This window comes from Zootoca vivipara, chromosome 6 (genome assembly GCF_963506605.1).
Source record: "Zootoca vivipara chromosome 6, rZooViv1.1, whole genome shotgun sequence".
Classification (NCBI taxonomy): Eukaryota; Metazoa; Chordata; class Lepidosauria; order Squamata; family Lacertidae; genus Zootoca; species Zootoca vivipara.
In genome coordinates, this window is record NC_083281.1 from 56,929,496 (window position 1) to 56,956,232 (window position 26,737).

The window sequence follows — 26,737 nt, forward strand, 5'->3', positions numbered from 1 at the left end:
TAAAGATGCCCTTCTTTACAAAATTTAAGGAAGAGTAACTTGTAGCACATGACATCTGCTGTCCAAGGCATATCTACCTGGAAGTCAGATTCATTGAATTCGGTTCTGACTGCATGAGCCTTAAAATATATTCAACTAGCAACTTTAAGCTTTTAATTAGAAATGCAATATTGCAAAAGAGTGCTACCGTCCCGCATGTCCACAAGAGATTTGGTAGTTATAGCAATAGCATTTGATGGGAGTGGGGTTTGTGGTCTGCCCCATTCTATTATATTCTGAAAGTCACTCCCCACACCCCACCAATCTAATAGTTTACCACGGAGAGGGTTCCAGGTTGGTGTTCTCTTTCACGCTAGCAAAACTGAACATTTTCCTGATATGTAGAGGAGGGAAATTCCAAGCCCTGACATTGTTTAAATTTTAGATGTAGCCAATGGCCTGTGGAGTACCAAGTAGTTTCAGAGTCAGGTTAACTGTTCAGGGGTGATTTTATCCACAGTGGAGTGACTGACATATGCATGGATTTCAGACCATTTTTTGGTAGTTGAATATTGGATCTTACAAAGCACATCTGGATAGTTCTTGAAGTTCTGTTATCATTTTTAACATTTGTTGTTGTTGTTTAGTCGTTTAGTCGTGTCCAACTCTTCGTGACCCCATGGACCATAGCACGCCAGGCACTCCTGTCTTCCACTGCCTCCCGCAGTTTGGTCAAACTCATGTTCGTAGCTTCGAGAACACTGTCCAACCATCTTGTCCTCTGTCGTCCCCTTCTCCTAGTGCCCTCAATCTTTCCCAACATCAGGGTCTTTTCCAAGGATTCTTCTCTTCTCATGAGGTGGCCAAAGTATTGGAGCCTCAGCTTCATGATCTGTCCTTCCAGGGAGCACTCAGGGCTGATTTCCTTAAGAATGGATAGGTTTGATCTTCTTGCAGTCCATGGGACTCTCAAGAGTCTCCTCCAGCACCATAATTCAAAAGCATCAATTCTTCGGAGATCAGCCTTCTTTATGGTCCAGCTCTCACTTCCATACATCACTACTGGGAAAACCATAGCTTTAACTATACGGACCTTTGTCGGCAAGGTGATGTCTCTGCTTTTTAAGATGCTGTCTAGGTTTGTCATTGCTTTTCTCCCAAGAAGCAGGCGTCTTTTAATTTCGTGACTGCTGTCACCATCTGCAGTGATCAAGGAGCCCAAGAAGGTAAAATCTCTCACTGCCTCCATTTCCTCCCCTTCTATTTGCCAGGAGGTGATGGGACCAGTGGCCATGATCTTGGTTTTTTTGATGTTGAGCTTCAGACCATATTTTGCGCTCTCCTCTTTCACCCTCATTAAAAGGTTCTTTAATTCCTCCTCGCTTTCTGCCATCAAGGTTGTGTCATCTGCATATCTGAGGTTGTTGATATTTCTTCCGGCAATCTTAATTCCGGCTTGGGATTCATCTAGTCCAGCCTTTCGCATGATGAATTCTGCATATAAGTTAAATAAGCAGGGAGACAATATACAACCTTGTCGTACTCCTTTCCCAATTTTGAACCACTCAGTTGTTCCATATCCAGTTCTAACTGTAGCTTCTTGTCCCACATAGAGATTTCTCAGGAGACAGATGAGGTGATCAGGCACTCCCATTTCTTTAAGAACTTGCCATAGTTTGCTGTGGTCGACACAGTCAAAGGCTTTTGCATAGTCAATGAAGCAGAAGTAGACGTTTTTCTGGAACTCTCTAGCTTTCTCCATAATCCAGCGCATGTTTGCTATTTGGTCTCTGGTTCCTCTGCCCTTTCGAAATCCAGCTTGCACTTCTGGGAGTTCTCGGTCCACATACTGCCTAAGCCTGCCTTGTAGAATTTTGAGCATAACCTTGCTAGCGTGTGAAATGAGCGCAATTGTGCGGTAGTTGGAGCATTCTTTGGCACTGCCCTTCTTTGGAATTGGGATGTAGACTGATCTTCTCCAATCCTCTGGCCATTGCTGAGTTTTCCAAACTTGCTGGCATATTGGGTGTAGCACCTTAACAGCATCATCTTTTAAAATTTTAAATAGTTCAGCTGGAATATCATCACTTCCACTGGCCTTGTTATTAGCAGTGCTTTCTAAGGCCCATTTGACTTCACTCTCCAAGATGTCTGGCTCAAGGTCAGCAACCACACTACCTGGGGTGTACGAGACCTCCATATCTTTCTGGTATAATTCCTCTGTGTATTCTTGCCACCTCTTCTTGATGTCTTCTGCTTCTGTTAGGTCCTTACCACTTTTGTCCTTGATTATGGTAATCTTTGTACGAAATGTTCCTTTCATATCTCCAATTTTCTTGAACAGATCTCTGGTTTTCCCCATTCTATTGTTTTCCTCTATTTCTTTGCATTGCTCATTTAAGAAGACCCTCTTGTCTCTCCTTGCTGCTTTTTGGAAATCTGCATTCAGTTTCCTGTATCTTTCCCTATCTCCCTTGCATTTTGCTTGCCTCCTCTCCTCCGCTATTTGTAAGGCCTCGTTGGACAGCCATTTTGCTTTCTTGCATTTCCTTTTCCTTGGGATGGTTTTCGTTGCTGCCTCCTGTATAATGTTACGAGCCTCCACCCATAGTTCTTCAGGCACTCTGTCCACCAAATCTAAATCCTTAAACCTGTTCCTCACTTCCACTGTGTATTCATAAGGGATTTGATTCAGATTGTATCTTACTGGCCCAGTGGTTTTTCCTACTTTCTTCAGTTTAAGCTGGAATTTTGCTATAAGAAGCTGATGATCTGAGTTACAGTCAGCTCCAGGTCTTGTTTTTGCTGACTGTATAGAGCTTCTCCATCTTTGGCTGCAGAGAATATAATCAATCTGATTTCGATGCTGCCCATTTGGTGATATCCATGTGTAGTGTCGTCTCTTGTGTTGTTGGAAGAGAGTGTTTGTGATGACCAGCTTGTTCTCTTGACAGAACTCTATTAGCCTTTGCCCTGCTTCATTTTGAACTCGCAAGGCCAAACTTGCCAGTTGTTCCTTTTATCTCTTGATTCCCTACTTTAGCATTCCAATCCCCTGTAATGAGAAGAACATCCTTCTTTGGTGTCATTTCTAGAAGGTGTTGTAGGTCTTCATAGAATTGGTCAATTTCACTTTCTTCAGCACCGGTAGTTGGTGCATAAACTTGGATTACTGTGATGTTAAAAGGTCTGCCTTGGATTCGTATCGAGATCATTCTGTCATTTTTGAGATTGCATCCCATTACAGCTTTTGTCACTCTTTTGTTGACTATGAGGGCCACTCCATTTCTTCTACAGGATTCTTGCCCACAGTAGTAGATATGATAGTCACCCGAACTGAATTCACCCATTCCCTTCCATTTTAGTTCACTGATGCCCAGGATGTCGATATTTATTCTTGTCATCTCATTTTTGACCACATCCAGCTTACCTCCATCCATGGTTCTTACATTCCAGGTTCCTATGCAATATTTTTCTTTACAGCATCGGACTTTCCATTTTTAACATGGCTGTGGCTGTGGCTAAACTTTGGAGAGACATGGGGTAGAACAGATTTGATTTCGGGGCTCATCATTTGATTAATGCAGCTTGTATCAAGCTGAGCTGTGAGTAATTGGATTGCAAAAGTTATATGATGCTAGTCCTGTAATTTTTAATATGTTTTTATTTTTGGTTGGTTGGTTGGGACTCACAAACAAATGAGAGTGACAACAGGCAGTGGGTATGTTGAGCTGAAAACCTTCTATTTCCGCATTATTCAGGGCTTCTGAAATATTCCATCATAGCTGTTATGTAACAACCAACAAAACCCCTAACTGAAACAAATTGCAGAATTAATTGAGACAATCTGGCACCTTATTTTATAATACCAGAATATATCCAGGAACAACAAAGGCTGTAATAAGGGAGTACTATATAAATCAGCTTCCTATCTAATCTCCTGCCTCCAAAATATATATTTCTCTTCTCTCTGTTCCATCGCCTGAATGCATTCTCTCGACCGTCAGAGCTTTTTCAAATAAAGGCAATGTCCTCAAACTCTTCTGTACGTGTCTGTCTGCTCTGTATTCAACATTTTTGGGTGTGTGTGTGTGTGTGTGCGGCGCGCGTTGTGGCAACTTTCTTGATTCCTTAAGAGAAACAGGGGCACTTTTTTATTATGACAATTATCCCTGTGCACCTCAACTTTGTATTTATTGCTAATCTGTAAGTCTTGGCTAGGAACAGCTGATGCTGTAACCTCAGACACAAGTACTAAGAAGTGTGTGAGCTCCTGCAAAATATCTTGGGAAGAGCTAGCGAAGCCTGGCATTTCCCTGTTTTGATGCTCCGGTTCAAAGACAGCCACTGAGTGTAGAACTTTAGAGAAGATTTGGGTTCAAATCCTGGTTCAACCAGAAAGCTCGTTCTCTGTCTAACCTACTTTGAGAGGGCCATTGTGAAAAGGGGATTGAAACTATGTGGCTGTGGTGTCAGCATTGTTTGTCTGCATATGCAACTCAAGGTCAGTTTCCTGGGGTGGCAGAGATTTTTTTTTTTACAGAGGGCAGCAATGAGCTAATGCAGAGTCCAAGAGGTACATTCCAGAATTTGTTGCAACTAAGTTGGGACACAGCCCTTGAATCATGTGTTACACTTCAGCATCCTCTCGCTTGGTCAGTCTCACAGGGCTATAGCAAAGATGAATGCTTGCAAAGGTGTCTCTCCAGTAAGTAAACAGGAGCAGCAGCAGCAGCAACAACAACAACAAGAACTTGAAGAACTTTACCTTTTGGGATGGCATACAAATATTGTTACTAAGTAAATAATATCACATAGCTCAGTTTGTTAGAGCATGGTGCTGATTATGCCAAGGTTGCAGGTTTGATCCCAGTATGGGACAGCTGCATATTCCTGCATTGCAGGGGGTTGGACTAGATGATCCTTAGGGTCCCTTCACACTCTACAATTCTATGATTATTGAATAAAAATAAAAGTTATTTTAATACATGGTTGGTAGTTCACATTGCTCTGCACAGAGTTAAATGGACAGTACCTGTCCCAATGAGCTTATTGTTTAAGGCAGAGGTTTTCAAACATTTTGGGTCCACGGCTCCCATGACCAACTACATTCTTTCTGTGGCACACCTGTGGGGCTCAGGAGCCCAGTTATGTCACCCCTTGCATGCCGAGCTGACAGCACATCACCCTTTTTCAAACACCCTCCCTTCCCTCAGCCTCCTCTCCTCTCTCCTTGGGAGTCCTCTTGGGATCCACTGCTGCTGCCCCTGGTCCCTGAGCTAAAAGAGAGGTGCCTCCTCACTGTGCCCCACAGAGGCCTGGGAAGCACCCCCTGACCAGCCCGAGGCACCATTCACCTGGGGAACTTGCACCTGTAGCCAAGGCTGCTGCAACAAACAGCCACACAATTTGGGAGGCAGAGACCCAAGAGGCCATCAGAGGATGGAGGGAAGGAAAGAGGGACAGAGGCCCGTAGCACCCCTGACCATCATTCAAGGCAACCCAGGGTGCCACGGCACACTGGTTGAAAACCACTGGTTTAAGGCATCCTCCACCCATGTATGCAAGAGGCATTAACACAGTTCAAGGACACCTTCCAGCTGAGCACAGCTGGAGAGGGCTGTGGCTTGGGTGCTGTCCAAAGGGCCAGATGGAGGGTTGCATTTGGCCTCGAGGCCTGAGCTTCCCCACTTCTGATGTAGATGCTGGCCTCTATTCAGAGGGGATATGGTTCTACAGGAACGGGGTTACCCCAGAGAAGTTCCTCCTTCTGACCACCCCTGCAAATCACTGCATGACCAGGAGGGTCTTATCCAACAATCCTAGTGAGTGGGCAGGTTTGTATGGGAAAGAGGTGTTCCTCCAAGTAAATTTGTCTGCTGAGGAAACCCTCCCTGCCTTGTGGGAGGACTTTCTTTGTGCACTAGCCTTGTGCAAGCAATTCCAAACAGGGGGGAAGAGATGAGGCCAAAGGCCCCAGTGTGTGGCTCAACTGGTGCTTCTGTTGCCCCTTAAGGATTTTATTGTATGCTTTCCGTGTCAGAACCAGGAACCAGGAAACCACAACTGGGGGTGTAAAAAGCAGTAAATGAAATCTTTAAGAGACTGTTGCTGGTGGTGGTGGTGACCTGTCTTTATGGTATTACAAAACTTTTAAAGGCCTGCTTCAATAAAACATTGTTTAAAGGCAGCTGATAACGCTGTCGTAAGGAGAATATTGCCCTTGGTTATGAAAATGGTATGCATTTCCACAGCTACTGTATAATGGAGTGAGGCCAGCTGAAATGAATATACAGGGGGCTCAGAGGTGATGGGATGGTGCCAGCTGTGGAGCATTACCTAGATGCGCTGGAACATCAGAGAAAAGTCCCAGGCATATAGAATAAGAGAGAGCAAGAAAATACAGCCATTTGAGGGTTTTATAAGCCATAGGCAGGCTACAGAGCAAGGAAAGTGAAACTAGGGGAGAATTAGTTAGGTTATAAGCAGAGATAAAGGTTAGTAAGCCCAGTGGCAAGTCAGGAGAGCAAAAAGGAGAAGACGAAGTGTAGGCAAGGAAACCATTACCTTTGATAAAACCTTAGGAGCTGTAGGTAAGAAAGCTATGCTAAGAAAAGCAGGCTAGCATACAGGTCCTGGGATGATAAGGGTGCCTCAGCTCAACTGATGAAAGTCCCACCAGGTGGTCCCTAATATTTGTTTTATTCTGTATATTACCAAGATATATGTTTCATATACCATATACAGATATGGAAGGCAATATAATAATATAACAACAACAACAACAACAACAACAACAACAACAACAACAACAACAACAACAACAACAACAACTGGGAATAGTTCTGATAGGCTGAATTTGGATTCCCTTGATCTGACGGTCCCCACACCTGCTTTAATTCCTCCCTCAGTGAGGGTTAAAAGACTGCTAAGGATCGTAAAATGGAAGCAGCATTTTGTGTAAATGCATCTCTATTCCTGGAAGGCTCTTGACTGCTCATCACAAAAGAACTGACACCCCACTCTTCGCGTCAAGTTCTAGCAATAGAGAACACACAGCACTGTAGTAGGTGATCTCCACACATGTACAGGTTTTTATAAAAACCAAAAAACCCACTGTACACAGAACTATAGCAGCAGCTCTTTGGGTTCTGCACAAAAGCATTGTTAGCTTTGTCTCACAAGTCCACCACTGTCCTTCCTCTAAGGATGCCACGAGGGGAAAAGGCGGCAACACAACAAAGGCCCTGCCAAGCTAGCAACAAGTCAGGAAGTGCCAGCATGGCCTGGGGTCACCGGAGCAGTTGACAGATGCACATTATTTTCCAATTACTATTGGAAAATAATCAACTGCCTCACTCCAGCTAGTGGTACATTAAGGAAACACCTGCTTATCCCCCCCCCAATTCGATTAAAATAATGATTGGCTTAAATTGTTAATTGGCTCATCCCAATTAATTTCCTGCCTTTTGTATAACATGCATGCACTATTTCCATCATAAGGCAGACATTAAAGTTGCTCTTAGTTTTATCTTATATGTACTTGCTAATAATTATACAAATAGGATTGTAATGTTTTTGAAAAGCAATTAAAATGGAACAGAGGAAACTTTTCTGAATCAGGCCATTGGTCTGTCTAGTTTAGTACTGTTTACACCAGGTGTGGGGGACTTTTGGCCCTCCAGATGTTTCTGAACTACAACTCCTATCAGCCCCAGTGAGTATGGCACATTTCCCTTAGCTGCTTAACAATTTAGAATAATTTGAGTTTTTTAATGATAAAAAGTGGTGTCTGACACGTTGGAAAAATCCTAACATAACATTCCAGTCCTGATCCTCATAAGCATGTTGAATTGAAATGGGTGTTTGGAGCAGGGTTAAAAACATACAAGACTGGCATCCCTCATGGGAATGCCACTAATCTAAGACAATGTAAAATATTCCACAACAAAGATTAAAATGGCATTAAAAATTGACTCTCTAAACAGCTTTCAGGAGAAAGTAATGTCAGCAGTGTTAGAATCACATCAAGTTGTTTTATTGTGCATGCTGTAGCATTTGTTGCTTTCTCTCAGTTAGAGACACAAATTGAGTTTTTGTGTGTATGTCTAAGCTTAAGAACAAGGAACCGAGGACGAAGAGGAAAGCTGGGGGGAAATGCAGCCTCCCAAAGTGCGGAGGAGGCTGAGAAAAAGGGCAACAAAAATGAAAAGCCTTCTGAATGAAGGCAGATTGGAAAGATTGGATTTGTTTCTTTTAGAAAGAACAAGTGGGGTGGAGAGAAGAATGGCATGAAGAAAACTGATTATCTCCTACAATCATGGGAACATTTGCAGAAAATGAATAATGGCAAAATTCACAACTGATAAGAAGAAATATTTCCCCTGTGGTACTTAACTGGAATGCAGTAGATTCATGGCTGTGTTGGGTGTAATTGAGGCCAAGGATTTGGTGAGGAAAAAGTAGATTCCAGAATGGCAAGAATCAAGACAGCTAGGAGACTTAATACATTCTCATTTTGGATGGTTTGCATACCCACACGAACTTTTTCTGTACTCTGGAACTGAATTAGAAGTGCAGGAAGTTAGGCAAAGGAGGTGCCTCTTGTCACACACAGAAAGTATGTGCGTGCACACGTGACTCAACCATACAGAGTATGTGGTTTGTAGTCATCTCCTGTCTGCGGTTTAAACAGACGAGGGCTGGCATAGCTGACGTCCTGGGGGAAGTTGGAATGCACATCCCCCTCACTTTCTCCAAAAGCCACTTCCTTCACCTGACAATGGTGGTGCTCATGATAGGAAACCTGACTATATCCCTATTCTTGGCCAGACCCAATAGGATGGTTTGGACCCGATTTAATAACACTTGCATACCAAAGTAAATGATAGTATATGGTTGTTTTTCAGTGTTTGCACTATTCTTATTTCTTTAAAAGAATTTACATACTGCTTATCATTTCAAAAATCTTTCAGTAGTTTACTGTCTAAAACAAGCAATATATTAAAACAAAACCACAACCTGAAACCAGTTAATCTGAAATATAAAAATACAGAAAGCATGTAAAGAGAAAATAAAACAGAAATCCAGAAGATTCAGACATGTAGAACAGGGTCAAAAACATAAAACAATCACTGGTGATGGTGGAAGAGAAGTGACTCTGGCTTTAGAATATGGAGTCAACAACCGTCATGTTGTTTGTCTGCAAGAAGTATTACTCAAACCCAGTATGACAACTTCCACCTTCTTGTTGGTTCGCCTGCATTTTTCAAAGTATCACCTATCTCCAGTTGGGCCTCTCTATACATAAAGATCTTTAGTGAAGGCCATTCTCCAGGTTATTTCTGCTGCAGTGTGATGGGTGGCTCTTGAGGAAAGGGCTTTCTCAGTGGTGGAGCCTTAGTTGCTGAAGGTCTCTCCAGAGAGGCTCACCTGCTACTCATCTGGATGTCAGTTTAGCACCAAATACCTTTTTGTTTTCCATGACCTTTTAATGTTAGTCTATTTTATGTCTGCTGATGATTTTATGCTTTTGTTTTATTGCTTTTGCTGCCTTCTCTAAGTTATTTTAGGTTATAGTTTCATGTGTTTTATTGTATTCTGATCCTTGACTGTAGTCCACTCAAGAGCAGGGTAAGCCAATATAATAATAATAATAATAAATTATTATTATTATTATTATTATTTATACCCCGCCCATCTGGCTGGGTTTCCCCAGCCACTCTGGGCGGCTTCCAACAGAAAAATAAAACACAGTAATCTATTAAACATTAAAAGCCTCCCTGAACATATTGAATATGTACATATTGAATATGTAATCAATATGTTACTATTACTCCTTTACATAGGCAACCCACTGAGGAGATCCACCTGGCTTTCCCCACTGTGAACTAATTGGGGAGAGGCCCCCTTAATTATCCTAAGGCTTCCATGGTACAAGAGGGAACAGAAAACTCATAATTGTACATTCTGATTCTCAAGGGGTTGCCTATTGAGAGTCTGGTGTTTCTGCCTCTGCACCTTTTCCCTTTAGTGCCTTCACTTCACCTCCTACCGGTATCATCTTAGCCTCCATGTTTCCTTATAGGGTACACCTTTGCATACGCAAGGGCAGAGGCTGAAGCCCCAGGGTTTCTTTCTTTCTTTCTTTCTTTAATAAATTCTAAGGACCTGAGATTCAGAAGGCAGGGGCAGGCAGAAGCCACTCTATGAACACATTGCACTATAAGGCCATCTAAGCCCAGTGCAGCAACAGATCTCCATGGTTTCCAACGGGAGTGGACTTTCCCAGTAATTTGCTACTTGAGATTTTTTTTTGGGGGGGATTTCAGCCTCTGTCCTTGTGAATGCAAAAGTGGTGCTGCCTGCCACGGAGCAACCTTCCTTCTCCGAAAACAGCCTTGTGGCATCTTAAAGATAGATGGACTAGTGGAGCACAAATGGTCAGACAGCACAGCCTGCAAAAGCTTCTGCCTTAATACAGTATATGATAGAACCACGCAAGGCACGTCTCCTTGGGAACTGGTCCCACTTGGTTCACTGGGGTTCACACCTTTGCAAGGGTGCTTAAAAGTCAAAGGCAGCACAGGATCCTCGGTGTTTGGTGACAGGGGAGGAGGAGGCGGTGGCGTGGCTGTTTCCCCCCTGCAGCCTGGAAAAGGGCAATATCGTTCTGAAAACTGACGCAGAGGTTGTCGTCTTAATTCTCCCTCTCCTTAAATATTTCTGTCCCCATCGTTTGGTCAGTAGATGCGAAATAAATACAGTACAACGCATCAGTGCTCAAGCACGTCAGTTAAAACAAAAGTAGCAATTACAAAAAAAAAGCCGGCGACGACACAGCCTACAGCTCCTCACTCTCCCTAAGAGATTGCCTTGACTCTTCTTTACTCTTCCCCCGAGCTGGAGAAGAAAGCTGTACAGCCACCTCCCTCCAAAGAGGCCTCTCTCTCGCGAATATCCCCTGTAGCGCAGGCGCAGAAAGCACCCTCGAATCGACTGCGTGAGGCCCCTGTCCATACAAGAACTGGCACATGCGCATTAAAGCCGCCTCTGGTTCGTTTACGCGAGCGGCTCGCATGCGTCGAAGGCTTGAGGGCGCTTGTTTGCCGAGGACGGCGCAAACGCGCACAACGTCCATTTTGCGTCGCCTGTTGCCGCTGCCCCGCCGCCTCCCACCCCCCCCCCGCGGTCTGAGGCCTTGCGCATGCGTCTCTTTTCCCCGTTGGTTTTTTTGTTTTCCTCTCTTTTTCACCGTCGCCGTAGCTCGAGAGCCGGGCGACGCATGCGCAGTGTTAACGGAGAGGGGGCGGTCCTGCTGGGCGACAGGCACCGAATTCCTGTCAGGAGCGGCGGTGGCTGAATAAGAGCCCGGCCCGCGCCTCCTCTGTCCCTGGTCCCGCCTCTCGCCGCCACAGCACAGCCCCCTCCGCTCCCGCTGCGGCGTCCATCCGTCCGTGCCCCTCACCGCCACCACCTCCCCCCGTCCCGCCCCCCCACCGCCGCCACCACCTCCCCCCGGCCGGGCCGCGGAGCTGCGATGCCCTCGGACTTCATCTCTCTCCTCAGTGCCGACCTCGACCTCGAGTCCCCTAAGTCCCTCTACTCCAAGGGTGAGTCTGGTGGGCCTCGGGGGGGGGGGGGGGAAGCGCCGCCGCGTTGCGTCGACGACTCTGGACTCCGGAGCGGCCTCCTCGCTCGATCACCGTCTTTTCTCAGGAATTTGTCCCGATCCTGTGGGGTGTGTGCGAGGAGGAGGCCGCTCGGGAGGGACGGGGAGGGGCTACTGTTCCCCCCCACATCTGCCCGACCAAGGTGAGGAAGGGGCGCAGTCGCCGTTAATAAGGTCACTTTTCGGGGTGGGGGCGGGACTGCGCTCTACACGTGCTCAGAGGCAGTGCCCCCTACTTTCATTCTCTGTCTATCAATTGCCAGATTAGCATCCTTCTTTTTGGCGGCGGCGGCGGTTCACAAGTACTGTAAGGTTCAAAACCCTCATGTTTCGTTGAAGCGAGAGAGTGTTTCTAAATAGGGCCCCGTTCTCAACGTGTCACCTTTATTCTTCTGATTTTCCCATTTGCTTCCGTTCCTTCCTATCATCAATAGGTCTGTTTACTAGCCTCTTACGTTTCTATCCTACTTTTCTTTCAAGGTGCTCAAGGCAACCTACATGGCCCTCTCCTCTCCATTTTATCCTTTCAACTGCCCCAAAGATGCTTAAAGAGTTTCATGGCTGAATGCAGATTGATGCTGCCTACTTCTGTAGATGAACAAATTGTGAAAAACAAATGATCGTGAGTCTGTCACAACCAGTTATGGTATTGGGCCCAGCGCACCATCTTGGCGTAGCATGCCACAGAGAGTTGGCCTGAAAATGCAGGGGTTAAGTGGGGAAGTCGTGTATGTTGGCCTCCTAGGAGGAAAGAGATAGAAATGGTAGTTTTTTTCTTTTCCCCTCACTTCACCTTGATCCTGGTAACCCCTTAGTTCATCTTCTGAAGGAGCTCCAACAGGGGGAAAACACGAAGCAAACATTGAAGTAAGACTAGCAACCCTGTAAAATATTTTGCCCTCAAAATAATGGCCATGGTCAACTAGCTTGCCACACTGCCCTCCCTCCTTTACACTATCACACAAGAGACGCAAAGAGAGAATTCAAAGGAAAACAGCAGTGTACTTATTGAAGTCCAGCAGGTTGTTTTAACATGGTATGAGAAAAAGATACAAAGTTCAGCTTGTGCAACTAGATCATGACTTTTTAAAAATGTAAAAATATTGCAGTTGCCTCAAAGCAAGCATTATAAGCTCCCGAAACAGAGAGTTGATTCAACTCAATTTCTCATTTTCTACACAAAATGCAGGAGTTATTTCCATTCATGCCCCCAAGGAAAATAGGTCAGACTCTCCAATGGTCTTGTGAAATCTGGAGCGACAAAATAGGTTTGTTGGGTATTCAGACCAATGTTTCAGGTTTATTCAGTATATTTCTTCACAGCATTTCTTGCACTGTTAGAATAATATCTGAATTGGCCCCCAAGGCTAAAATAAATCAATGTAATGAAAATATGGAGCCAGGGCAACCAATTGCCCACTTGTATTCCTATAGGTCTTACTATTGCATTTATACGATGGGTTTTTGTCCACTTAAATGTTCACTTAAATTGTAGATTTTCAACATGTGATTTGTCACTTTTTTGTTCCGTTTTCTCAGTAGGGCAGGTCTGTGGTTCTTAAAATATGTGCAAGGGTATGGGCAGTTGCTGAGGTAATCTTGAGTGGGAATACAAAAGTTCTAATAATCCCTGCTTTCAGAGAAATGCAGCAGCTGTGATAGTTATTGATTGACTTTTGCATTGAAGGGAAAAGAAGCATGACAAGTCTTTGAATGAAGTGTTTATTAAGCTTTCCTTGGCAGGATGGGATTTCTCCTGTTTTCTAGTATGAGAAGTAGGAACTATAGTTGGGCTTCCCTTGGCCTTGTCAATATTTGGAGCTTGTAGTGTGTTGGACGTGTCAACTGCTCCTTTAGCCAGGGCTGGCCTTGAAGATTCATTTCTGTGTGGATGACAGTGAACACAGCAATTGTTAGCTTGTGGAAGAACACTGGGGCCCAGGGACAGCAGATGCAGTTCTTGTTTGCGCTCCCCCACTTTTTGGTAATGTAATAAACTAGAAGAATATGATTGAGGGGGATAGAAGAAAATTCCTGAAAATATGGCCTAGTTAGTAATACTGACTTTTGTTGTCAAAATATGTCAAAAGTCTGTGTAAAATTTAGTTTAGGAAAAGTATATAAAGCCTTTGATTATAACCAGTGCTTATTTTGTTTTCAATTTTGGTTCAAGGTGTAAACAAAAAAATTAGTCAAGGCTAGAAAAGAAAGGATTGAACAGGCTGAAAGTGCTCAGACGAGGATGATTTCTTGTGAAAAACTAGTTTTGGACAGGACAGTGGTAAATACTAATCCTTTCTCTCCTCCTCCCAGATCCAACAGACATCTCTTTAACAGTTTAATACAATCCTATACATTTCCCATCGAAAGTAAGTCCCATCATGTTCAATTGAGCTTACTCCCAAGGAAGTAGGTATAGAACTGCAGCTCAAAGTAGTGAAGTTGGCAGTGGATTAGTGTACACTAACTCTAGCTAAAATGTTAACATTTTTATATACGGTACCTATTCATTAACTAAAGAATAGGTTTGTTCTTTACTATGACAAAATAGGTATTTATTTATTTATTTATTTTAGAGTTTTAATATCCACCTTCTTCCAGAGCAGAGCTTAGGGCAGCTTGCAACACAAAATACAATATAAACATGAATATAGGAAAATTATGCAAGACAAAACCATTCTAAAAACAACACTAAAGCTTCAAGTACAACTAACACAAACATCATAAAGTTCCAAAGACTTGGACAAATGGGTGTGATTTTACCTGCTGTTTCAAAATAGCTGATGTGAAGGATTGTTGGATTTCTACAGTTCTATGATCTCAATTGAGAAGGGTTCCATAAATAATAGAATATAGAGTTGGAAGGGATCCTGACGGTCATCTAGTCCAACCCCCTGCAATGCAGGAATCTTTTGCTCAGCGTGGGGCTCGAACCCACAACCCACCAGGGCTTTTCCCCCCAGGGGAACTCAAAGGAACTCAGTTCCGGCAGCTCTGGTGGGCACCATTGTCATTCCAAGAGAAAAGGAGAGGTGTTCATGGTGAGTTTTGGCACCTCTTTTTCTAGAAAAATAGCACTGGTTGGGACCATGAACAGAGATTCTACACCAGACCTTAATACTTGGTGCTATTTAGCACTGCTGTCCCAGTGTTACTGGTTTTACCAAAGAGTAGAAGTAACATTGGATACAACCTACTGTGGCTCAAAACTGCAGAGCAGTCACTCAAAATAAAGTGAACTTTGTCATCAAAGATAACTTAGCAACATTGGAAACATATGAATCTTATTATCTCAAACTATTTAGAAGGATAAACTTTAAATCCTATTTGTAGACTGTAAAGTGATGGAAACTGTTTATGAAGCAGATGACTGATTTTCAGTGACTTAAATTTACATATTACCAACCCTACATAAAGAGCCTTGTTATTTACTTTCATTTTTTATCTTTGCTGTTTTTATAGTAACACATCAGAAAAAGTTGCTTTAAATAATGAACAGATTAAAATAACCTCCTACCAATTAATCATCTAATGCTTTAGCTAATTGATCTACCCATTAAAGATGACTTCCTAAACTAAACTAAGATAAAACATTTTACACCACAGTCAGCGATTCTGTCATAGCTGAATCTTCACCAAGGAGAGGTTTCCTTGAGTTATCTGAGAGTTGTGAACATCACTTAATCTAAAATAGTGTGACATTTGTGTTTTTTTCTTTTGCATATTTATTTATATTTTACCCTTGCTGTGGCAAACTGAGTGCAGTTTGTAAAAGATCTTGGCAATTCAGTTGTTGTTTTTATGGAGTCAAATCTTTGTACTTACCGTATTATAGCAGGAGGGTTGCAGGCTCCTGATAAGGGTCAAAAGAGATGTGGCAGTAAGCCAAGACAAGAAATTGCTGTGATTGGAATGTGTTTGCCTTGTCTGTTAATAGTAGAAAGTAAACTAAATTATGTGTATAGTACTATGTTTTACACTTTGTGTTCTTGGATGGATATAATGCCTGCAGTGTATTAATTTACTGTACCCAGGAAACTTAGTGTGATCTTCTGAAGCTTACTCCACAGTAAGTCCCACCGTGTCTCGTAGAATTGCTGCCTTGGTATATGTGTCAGCGTGTGTGTGTGTGTATGTGTGTGTTTACTCTTATGCAATGGCAACAATTCCTAGTAACTTCATTGGTTCTTGCTGATTCAGTCATGGTTATTGTAGTTGTGGTTTGAAATCTACCATTGTCATTCCAAGGATTCTTCTCTTCTCATGAGGTGGCCAAAGTATTGGAGCCTCAGCTTCACGATCTGTCCTTCCAGTGAGCACCCATCTTGTTGACTAGACCAGCCTTTTCCAAACTTGGTCCCCTTCCAACCTTGCTTCCTTCTTGTGCCCCCCCATAAGTAAACAAAAAACAAAAAACACCACAAATATGATGTTCTGCCCCCCCCCCAAATCCTACCGGTAGAAAGGTAGCTATTTAAATGTTTTGTTTGTGAATAGAACACGTTTTATTTATACTTTTTTACAAAATACAATTACATAAAATGATAGGAACATTATGAAATGTTGTTGAAGGAGAAAAACATAGAATCAGAGAGCTGGAAGGGACCCCAAGGGTCATCTTTCTAGTGCAACTCCATGCAATGTAGGAATCTCTGCGAAAGCATCCTTGACAGATGGCCATCCATCCTCTGCTTAGAAACCTCCAAGGAAGAAGAGTCCAGAACATCCCACGGGAGATCCATCTTCCATGTATTACAAAAGTAAACAACACTTATTTGACCCTAGTTATTTGACACAGAGGGGGAACCTATAGATACAGTTCAAAAGGAACAAAAGAGTGCTGTATATATGGGAGAATTTTAAAAAGCAAGTGGTCCTCACTTACCTGGTGCAAAAGAACTTGTTATCTAGAGGGGCCCCGGGTGCCTAGATAACACACTATAGTCCCCCACACCCTTACCTGGGAGTAAAGCCCACTGAACTCAGTGTGGCTTTCTTCTGAGTAGACACTTAGTTATTTACTAGATGCAAGTCAGTAGCACCAGACAACCCCGCTTGGCTAGGTGCTGGGGTGGATTTCACCCTGCACCTTGCAGAGCCCTGCCAACAGGCCCTCTACCCCTCAGCAACACCCTAAGGCCCTGATCCACTAGGCACTGGGGTGGATTGCATCCTGCACCTTGCAGAGTCAGGCCCAGGCTGGTACTGGGCCCAGCACTGGCAGCAGCAACAATAAGCTCCAGCTCGCCCAGTCCTACCCATTGCCACTCCACTACTGCAGTTATCTGACCTGGGTTCTGGATCACAGGCTCTACTGGTCTAAATGGGAGCCTCCCAGGCAAGTACTTCACGAATTTCCCTTAATTATAATACTGTAGTTGTAGTCAAGAGAAAGTGAGTGCTAACATTTTCTTGATCTTGTTTATCCTCTTAGTCAACTTTGATATATTTGGTATTTTGAACTGAATTCAGTGCAGGCTGTAGCTAGCATATTGTAGCTCTCCTGTATTCTAAATTGCTCACAGGGTGTGTTAAGGATGATTACATTTGAGAGGTCTATAGATCTTGCCTCTGCTGTTTTGGTTGAATCTAGTTCAGGCATCCCCAAACTGCGGCCCTCCAGATGTTTTGGCCTACAACTCCATGATCCCTAGCTAACAGGACCAGTGGTCGGGGAAGATGGGAATTGTAGTCCAAAACATCTGGAGGGCCGAAGTTTGGGGATGCCTGATCTAGTTTATAACTGAGTTGTATTGTCCTGTGGGATTTCTCTCTCACAAAATTTTCTTGGGGTGAATAAATACTTATGGACAGTTGCAATCAGTTTTCTATCCTACATAGATTCCTTACTTTCTATTTGGAGTAGACTCATTGAAATTAATGTAACTAATATCAATTAATTTGAGTGGGTCTCCTCTGAGTAGAACTAGCATTGCCTACAACCCCTTGTTTCTTTAAAAAGTAAAAAAGCCTAGCTGATGGAAAAGAAACTTGGTTGTAAATATTGCTGGAAGTTCAGGTGACTAAGAAACTTATAAAACAAAAAACAAACAACTGTTTTGAAAGATGCATGGTATAAGGTTCACTGACTGAAGTGCTAACCAACATCTTGTATCAAGATAAACTCCATCCAGAGTGTAAACTTCAGATTATGAGCCGTTATTCTGTTGCAGCAAAAACAGACTCCCATAGTACCTTAAAGATTTAGCAGATTTATTTATGAAAGATTATGCAATAATAAATTTATTAGTCTTACTTAAAGTGCTACAGGTCTCTTCTTTTTCTGACCTGTTCCTCCAAGCTTGCTGGTGCTTTTATTTCTTTGCATACTATTGCTTTTCACAAACAACAGTCAAAAATTAATTCCACAGCAAATAGTAGTTCTTGTAACACTTTGGTTGATTTTTTTTAAATAATAGTTTTAAAGATAAATACTGAAGCTACACCACTGTATCCATGGTCATCATTAGCCAGCTAAAAGTTTTGACATAACAGGAAAGTTACATTGATAGACTTGTTAATGTAGACTGTGTTTACTACAGAACAGGAGACTGTAAACTGGCAAGGACTGAGCAGTAGTAAATGCTATTAATAGGCATCTGTGCTGAGCAGCACAAATTGCAGAATCTGGTGAGGACCTATGGTTGTATCTAACTAAATCCTACTCAGGAGTACACCCATTGAAATTAATGAACCTAAGTTTGTTGTGCCAACTAACTTCGAGGATATACTCTGAGTAGCATTGGATACCTGTCCTGGTTTTTTTGAGAATTTTCGCCTCTCCCCTTTCCAGCATCCATAGTGGTGAAGGAAAAACTGGTGTGCTGGAATTGCTAGAGAGCAAAAGGGTCTTGGGTAGGGTTCTAGTAGTTGCTTAATACATGCTTTCAAGTGGTACTGGACTTCTTGTTCTCTCAAGTTTAAAACTGGCAACTGAAATGCCTCTGAGAGTTGCTGTCTGGTTGTTCCGTTATTAGCCCAACCCAAAGGCAAAAAAGTGGTTTGGAGAGAAGCATTTGTGGCTTTGTAGGGGCCAAATATGAACATATTTGTCGTTCATAGGGGGATCAGACTTGGGCTTTTAGTGGCCTCGCTTCACTGAACAGGACTCTAGCATATAATTAGAGACCATATAACAAAACCATATAACACCAGTCCTGAAAGATCTACATTGGCTCCCAGTATGTTTCCGAGCACAATTCAAAATGTTGGTGCTGACTTTTAAAGCCTTAAATGGCCTGGCCCAGTACACCTGAAGGGGCGTCTCTGCCCCCATCATTCAGCCCAGACACTGAGGTCCAGCGCCGAGGGCCTTCTGGTGATTCCCTCACTGTGAGAAGTGAGGTTACAGGGAACCAGACAGAGGGCCTTCTCAGTAGTGGTGCCTGCCCTGTGGAACGCCCTCCCACCAGATGTCAAAGAAACAAACAACTACCTGACTTTTAGAAGACATCTGAAGGCAGCCCTGTTTAGGGAAGTTTTTAATGTTCAATGTTTTATTGTGTCTTTAATATTCTATTGGGAGCTGCCCAGAGTGGCTGGGGAAACCCAGCCAGATGGGTGGTGTATAAATAAATTATTATTATTATTACTACTGCTACCGTACCAGCTGGCCCGGCCACGCGTTGCTGTGGCTCATCCCTGTGATTCCCCCCACCCTGTCCCGATCCATGACATATCCCGCCCCCTCCTCCCCCCACCCCACCCAAGCGAGTCCCCACTTCCATTCGGCCTAGTCTGTAAAGCAAGCCGAGGTGCTGTGGTTTTGTAGCTGCAGTACCAGTGTAGCCGCCACTAGAGGGCGATGTTTTGTAACCTGGTTCTTTTCCCAGCATGCTCGACAGGGTCTCCTGGCCGACTTTTTAGGTCCTAAAAACAGGGTTTAACCATGCGCAGGTGTGACATTTGTATACCCCATGTAGCTAGGAACACTCGCATAGTGGCATGTGACGTTGTGTCCAAATTTCATTGCTATCGCTCAAGTGGTTTCGGTGAAAAGTGGAAACCAACGGACATGGCCAGTTTACATTTTTATATACGGTATATAGATTATTATTATTATTATTACCTAATCCATGCTGCTTCTCCATTTCCCTCCTACAGTGGGACCTCGACTTATGAATTTAATCGGTTCCGAATGCACACTCGTAGGTTGAAAACTTCGTAAGTCGAGTTTCCCATACATAGGAAAAGCGGTTTCCCATAGGAATGCATTGGAAATGGAAAAATTCGTAAGTCAAGGAAACTGCATCTAAAAATTCGTAAGTCGAGGAAAGCGCATCTAGCTGCGAACGGGTTTTCCGTTCCGATGTTGAAAATACGTAAGCGCGCGGCCACTTTTTCTGCTCGTAAGTCGAAAACGTTGGATGTCGAGTACTTCGTAAGTCGAGGTCCCACTGTACTTTGTTTCCATTTTTTATCCCAGCTGTTATTGCTAGATTTTTTTTACAGGATTTAAAATGATTTTGCAAACAATTGGATTCTATACACAGTAGCAGCAAAGCCTCAGTTGTAATACTAGGTAGGGTACTTCCAATATTCACAGCTGAGTAAAAATAATTTTGCATGGTGCAGAGAAGAACTATAAAAATGTGTCAAGGGCTAGGAATTTCTAGAATGAAAAATTTGAGGTTATGAGTCTGTTCAGCATATAATAAGATGGGGTAAAGGTTAATCCTCTTAAGGTTTTAAAAGCCTCCATTGATGTACTGCTTTTCTGCTGCATGTGCCTTTTCATGTGCCTAGTATGTATTTGGTTGGAACAGTATAGCACATTCCAGTGTTAGCTTTGCTTGTTCCAACTAACACTCTTGAGTAAACATTCAAGTATCTGTAAAAACCTTATACCGGTACATACTTGGGTGTGTTAATAGTAAACCATGTCTTCCTACATAAGCACAGAAAGAAAGTTAAGTTTCTGCATGATAACTTGGGTTTGTTGGCTTGAAAATAATGAATTCAATGCTTTCAAATTACTAATGAATTCAAGATACAGTATAAGAATGGAGATTCTGACTTTCTGACAGTAAGAGCAGTTTGACAGTGGAACAGACTCATACGAGAGGTGGTGGACTCCCCTTGGATGGCCATCTGTCATATATGATCTAATTGAGATTCCTGCACTGCAGGGGTTTGGACTAGATGGCCCTTGGAGACCCTTCCAGCTCTACAATTCTGTGATTCTAAAATTGGTTTAACATCTACTTACAGCAAAGCTCTCATAGCTGGTGTGATGGGCATTCATGCAGGCAGCAAGTTGTCATCAGTTTTGAGCCAGCTGTCTTGCTTTCCATTAATACAGAGGAAGGGAATTACCTCCTGAATACCTTAATCTTGTTCAGAATGGTTTGCTTATTTTTGAACTTAGGACTTCTTTTTCTACAGTATGGCCCTCAAAATAATCAAAATTACAGATGAAGTTCATAATAAGAATGAGAGAAGGTATATTTCAGGTGTGGGGAACCTTTGGCCCTCCAAATGTTGCTGAACTTGATGGGGCTGATGGGAGTTGTAGTTCAGTAATATTTGGAGGACCAAACCAAAGGCTCCCCATTCCTGGAATTGGTGAATCAGAGGAGAGTATGCTTGTAGGGACAGCATGCATTCTTGGTTCTGAAGTTCTGCTTCTGTTTCCAAACCAAGTAGAGGGGTCAAGTTCAGAAGGAGAATTTACTGTACATGTAATTCAATACAGTAATGGCAAAAGGAAGAAGGGATAGTGCTAGAAACTCAGATATTAGCTGGGCACCAAATGGCACCTTAAATATACCGTAGGTTGCAGTCACTACAACGGAATGTCTGCTTGACAGGGGGTTGGACTAGATGACCCTTGGTGTCACTTCCAGTGCTACAAATCAACAATTCTATGATCTCAACTACATTGCTCTTATAACAATTCATTTATTCCAGTATGCAAGAAGGAGAAACTCACACTGTGGAAATGGAATTACCGTAACAATGGACTAAGGCAGAGGTTTTTAACTGTAGTTTGTGAGTTCCATTTGGGTGGAATGGTTGTAGCACAGTCAAATACATCTGTACTCAGACCTGTACCGGTACTTACTTCCCTTGATGTGATGATGGAGGACTGTGTGCGAGTCAGCTGTCTCGATGGAGATGTCAATCACCAATCTGGCACCCAGAAATCTCCACGTAGTCGCAATTAGACCCACACCAATAGCAAAACACATATTAAGGGAGACCTCTGTGGTATGTTCCAAAAGAAATGAATAGGAAAACAGACATTTTGGTAACGATGATAGGAGGAAGAAAGCTGCCTAGGTATCAAGATAATAAAAGCAGCAAAAGTTGGTCAACAAGATACTACATTGCTATATTGTATATAATTAGTTCAAAACATGTTTTTAGAAGTTAATTACTTCTAAAATGTTGAAATAATATTTAAGAAAATCAGCATATTTTATTCAAGTATACGAAAAAATATATATGTAAAGTTGTATTTTAGGGATGATTGTGTTATTAGGGGAAATATTTAAATAATATTGATTGGGATCCAGAGAATATTTTAACCATGAAAAATGCCTAGAAGACATTTTGACTGCTTTCGACATTTCCCTCCATTTCAAAAGAGTGGTTTGCTCTATAGCATGGTAGCCTTCTGACAGAGAATCAGAAGCCCACAGCCATATTGGTTGCATGTGCTCAGTTGTGCAATTCTTTGCGTTCTGGCTGTTGTGTTTTGCTCTGATGGCTATCTGACTTGCTCTACTGTTTTCAGAAAAAAAGATGTGTACAGATTATGTTGACCAGATGGTAAATATTTGGCTTTTACTTAAAGGGATGGAATCCTTCTAAACCCTTTCAGGAACTGAAGATATGTATGATGTGAAAAGTATGATTTAAGGAGGAAAAAGTGCTCCTCTAGTTTCAGGTACAGTATAACAAAGGTGGATAACAAAGCACATTGGGAAAGTATGCTAGCTAAGGTGACAATACAATTCAGATTCACTGGTGTTGCTTGATACTGTAGTTGGAAGTTCTGATATTCTCTCTTCTTAGAACAAGGTCCTATACCTAGAAGCTGATGTGCTTATTTCAGCAGCAATACAGTAGTAAGATGCTAGATTATATGTAGGATGCTGGCAGTTATTCTTGGCTTTCATAATCTTTTAGAAAGCTAATCCGCATCAGGCATGCAACTGGTATGTTTTCCAGTGCAGTTGCCAGTCATGTTGAGACCCAAGCTTGAAGTGGACAAGAATGTTGTATCTTTGCGGGGCAGAAACTGTTGGCAGAATACGTGTTCCAAAACAATTGCCTTCAGCATTCTGAAGCAAAAATCAGCAAAGATTCCTGGGCAAAAAGAAGTGACAGTTCTGCCAATTTTATGTATTTATTTAACAAAATTTCTATACTGCTTGATTGTAAATAGAACCTCTAAGTGATTTACAAAAACAAACAAATATTAAAATTGACAATAAAATATTTATTTAGAACTAAACACTTGAACTATTGGCTATTGACATACACCTTGTGGCATGAAGTACTTTCTTAACATTAATCTTGGAATTAGGTAATTATTGTCCACAAGGGATCCACAAATCGTGACTTGGCTAAGGAGCCAGCCATTATTTGTAGTGATCAGTACTTCTACTCCCCTCCCCTACCTTGAGTACTCCAGTATGTGCTGAGGGCATGGGACAAAGGCATGGTCATACCTAATTTGTGTGGAGTTCAGGAAATATAAGAAACAGCGAGAGCCTCTCATCCTGCATTTGCAAGAGGCTCCTTTTGTTTCTTACCCTGTTCAGAAACTGCAATACAAATGAGAACTCCATGATGGGGATATGTGTCATACCAGATGCATTTTTTGTCAGAGTGTTGGGTGCCCTTAGCTCTGTCAAACCACTGAGTTTTATGCCTGCTGCTGGAATGCCTTTGCTAAGGAGGTGCACTAACATCATAACTACTGCCTGGTTTTATTGTATATTTTGGTGTGCTACAATATAAATACATCATTATTTATAGTTTTTTCTTCAATGGAATCATTTGGATGAATTGTACATATAAATGCTCTACATAAACTAAATAAATTAGGGCAGTATCTGACAAAGTAACTTAATTAAGAGAATATCTTCTGGCTGTGCCAAAAAACTCTCCTCTCCTTTCCATGCACCTAAATCAGTTCTGGGAGGAAGGAGATTTGAAGAGAGTGGTGGGAAGTTCTGTTGAGCAACTAGATGTCATTGTGCTAATGGAACTACTTTGTTTGATACTGCCTTCAGTGACCCAAATAAGGTAGAGATTTTTTTCTAAATGGTAATCTGCAGTTCTATATAATTGCATATATTAATGCAGTGGAACCTTGGTTTATGAACACCTCGGTTTACGAATTTTCGGTTTACGAACGCCGCAGACCCATCTGGAACGGATTAATTCACTTTCCATTACTTTCAATGGGAAAGTTCGCTTCAGTTTATGAACGCTTCAGTTTATGAACAGACTTCCGGAACCAATTACACCCATGCTTTGGGTTAAGTACGCTTCAGGTTGAGTACTCCGCGGACCCGTCTGGAATGGATTAATCCACTTTCCATTACTTTCAATGGGAAAGTTTGCTTCAGTTTATGAACGCTTCAGTTTATGAACAGACTTCCGGAACCAATTGTGTTCATAAACCGAGGTACCACTGTACAGTGGTACCTCGGTTTAAGTACACAATTGGTTCCGGAAGTCTGTACTTAACCTGAAGCGTACTTAACCTGAAGCGAACTTTCCCATTGAAAGTAATGGAAAGTGGATTAATCCGTTCCAGACGGGTCTGCGGAGTACTTAAACTGAAAGTACTCAAACCGAAGCGTACTTAAACCGAAGTATGACTGTAAAATATGCGTTGAATTGCCTGCACGATCACTAAAGGTAAGCTCTCGTTGAGACTGCTTCCCATGATGAGCTGTAGTGGCTTTTAATTAGGGATGAAAGTAGGCTTTACTTCCCTCGGGTCAAAGACCCAGTTTGGCAACCCCCCATACAAATACACACAGGCTAGGAGCCTCAATGATGCCCCTCTGGAAGCTTCACCTGAGGCAAAAAAAACCTGGTTACCCCCCCCCCCCCCGCCCCCTGCTACGGCTCTGCACTGATCTACCCCCTTTCTTCCTTTGCTCACAGCCCTCCTTCCCAGCTGCACCAGGTTTCTTTTCTGTGCTGACAAAAACATTTGGACACTGGGTGTAAGCTGTGGTTGGTGTGTAAGGCTGGGCAAAGTAGCCACAATTGTATTGCTGTGCCCTTTAAGATAAGCCTTCTTTCCAGCAGTACCTGGCCATTTTCCTTGTTTGCCCTTGAGCTACTTTGAATTGTAAAGTCTGCTTAGAACCCTATCTTTAGGCCTTCTGCAAGCAAAATGTTGACTTGTAACAACAAACATATTGAAGTAAGCTATCCAAAGTAAGCTTTTTTCTTACAAGGAAATTTGGGGGGGGGGAGCAAAGTTGAAAGGTGGATTAGTTTTAAAGAGGCTGTTGTATCACTTCCAGTAGCACCTTAGAGACCAACTAAGCTTGTCATTGGTATGAGCTTTCATGTGCATGCACACATATATCTGAAGAAGTGTGCATGCACGCGAAAGCTCATACCAATGACAAACTTAGTTGGTCTCTAAGGTGCTATTGGAAGGAATTTTTTTATTTTGTTTCGACTATGGCAGACCAAGATGGCTACCTACTTGTTGCAGTACAGTATATCACACTTTAAAAAGAGATCTAAGTGGAGTTATTTTCTCTAAGTCACACACATTTTAATGGGGGAGATTTCTGTGCCTACACAAGGGCAGATTTGAGAATATTCTAGGGTGCTCTGGCAAGGAGATAATGCTCACATTCATTCCCCTGCAAGGAGTAACATTTCACCTTGTTTGCATGCCTCAAGAGTTAGTGTTAGCAGAGTATCTTCTCACTGTGTACAACTAGTCATAGTGCCAACTGCAGTTCAAAGGCTATAGCTAGGTCTGTTGCCCATTGTTGCCTTGTGTGGGCTGCATTCCATTACTTCCCTCCTGGATTCTAAAACCTGAATAAAGGGCCTGCCCTTGTATGGAAATATATTATTAATGCTAGACGAGACTCCTTGGAGAAGGTAATGAAAACTAAAATGATGATTCATTCCAAATTTTAATCCAAGCCAGGAATGTGTTCGTGGGTTTGTAGTGTTCTTTCTCCTTTTGAGGTTGGATTTTACAATTCTGTGAAGTTACTCTTTCACCTCAGCTCAGGAGAACTTCATTGGCATTTTGATTTGGGAGGCAGGCAGCATAGAGTACCCTCCTCTTTGTCTCATGCAAATCTCCTCTCCTTGTGATTGGTGTTTAGGAGCATTATTGTTGTTGTTGTTGTTTAGTCGTTTAGTCGTGTCCGACTCTTCGTGACCCCATGGACCATAGCACGCCAGGCACTCCTGTCTTGCACTGCCTCCCGCAGTTTGGTCAAACTCATGTTCGTAGCTTCGAGAACACTGTCCAACCATCTTGTCCTCTGTCGTCCCCTTCTCCTAGTGCCCTCAATCTTTCCCAACATCAGGGTCTTTTCCAAGGATTCTTCTCTTCTCATGAGGTGGCCAAAGTATTGGAGCCTCAGCTTCACGATCTGTCCTTCCAGGGAGCACTCAGGGCTGATTTCCTTAAGAATGGATAGGTTTGATCTTCTAGCAGTCCATGGGACTCTCAAGAGTCTCCTCCAGCACCATAATTCAAAAGCATCAATTCTTCGGCGATCAGCCTTCTTTATGGTCCAGCTCTCACTTCCATACATCACTACTGGGAAAACCATAGCTTTAACTATACGGACCTTTGTCGGCAAGGTGATGTCTCTGCTTTTTAAGATGCTGTCTAGGTTTGTCATTGCTTTTCTCCCAAGAAGCAGGCGTCTTTTAATTTCGTGACTGCTGTCACCATCTGCAGTGATCAAGGAGCCCAAGAAAGTAAAATCTCTCACTGCCTCCATTTCTTCCCCTTCTATTTGCCAGGAGGTGATGGGACCGGTGGCCATGATCTTGGTTTTTTTGATGTTGAGCTTCAGACCATATTTTGCGCTCTCCTCTTTCACCCTCATTAAAAGGTTCTTTAATTCC

General features: G+C 42.7%; 1 protein-coding gene across 6 annotated transcripts in view; it reads left to right on the top strand.

Annotated features, from left to right (window-relative positions):
* NFAT5 (nuclear factor of activated T cells 5) overlaps positions 1-26,737 on the top strand; it is a 74,577-nt gene that overhangs the window by 5,093 nt on the left and 42,747 nt on the right. For 3 of the 6 annotated variants that reach the window (XM_060276008.1, XM_035117792.2, XM_060276009.1), the window contains exon 1: positions 11,569-11,591. The exons of 1 other annotated variant lie outside the window; for it this stretch is intronic. Coding sequence is in view for 1 of the 5 variants with exons in the window: in XM_035117794.2 (XP_034973685.1) it covers positions 11,519-11,591 (73 nt within the window). In the remaining 4 variants the exon portion in view is untranslated. Of the gene's footprint in view, positions 1-11,199; positions 11,592-11,826; positions 12,273-26,737 lie in introns of those variants that run through there. 2 more of the 6 variants (XM_035117794.2, XM_035117787.2) reach the window with 2 other exon arrangements.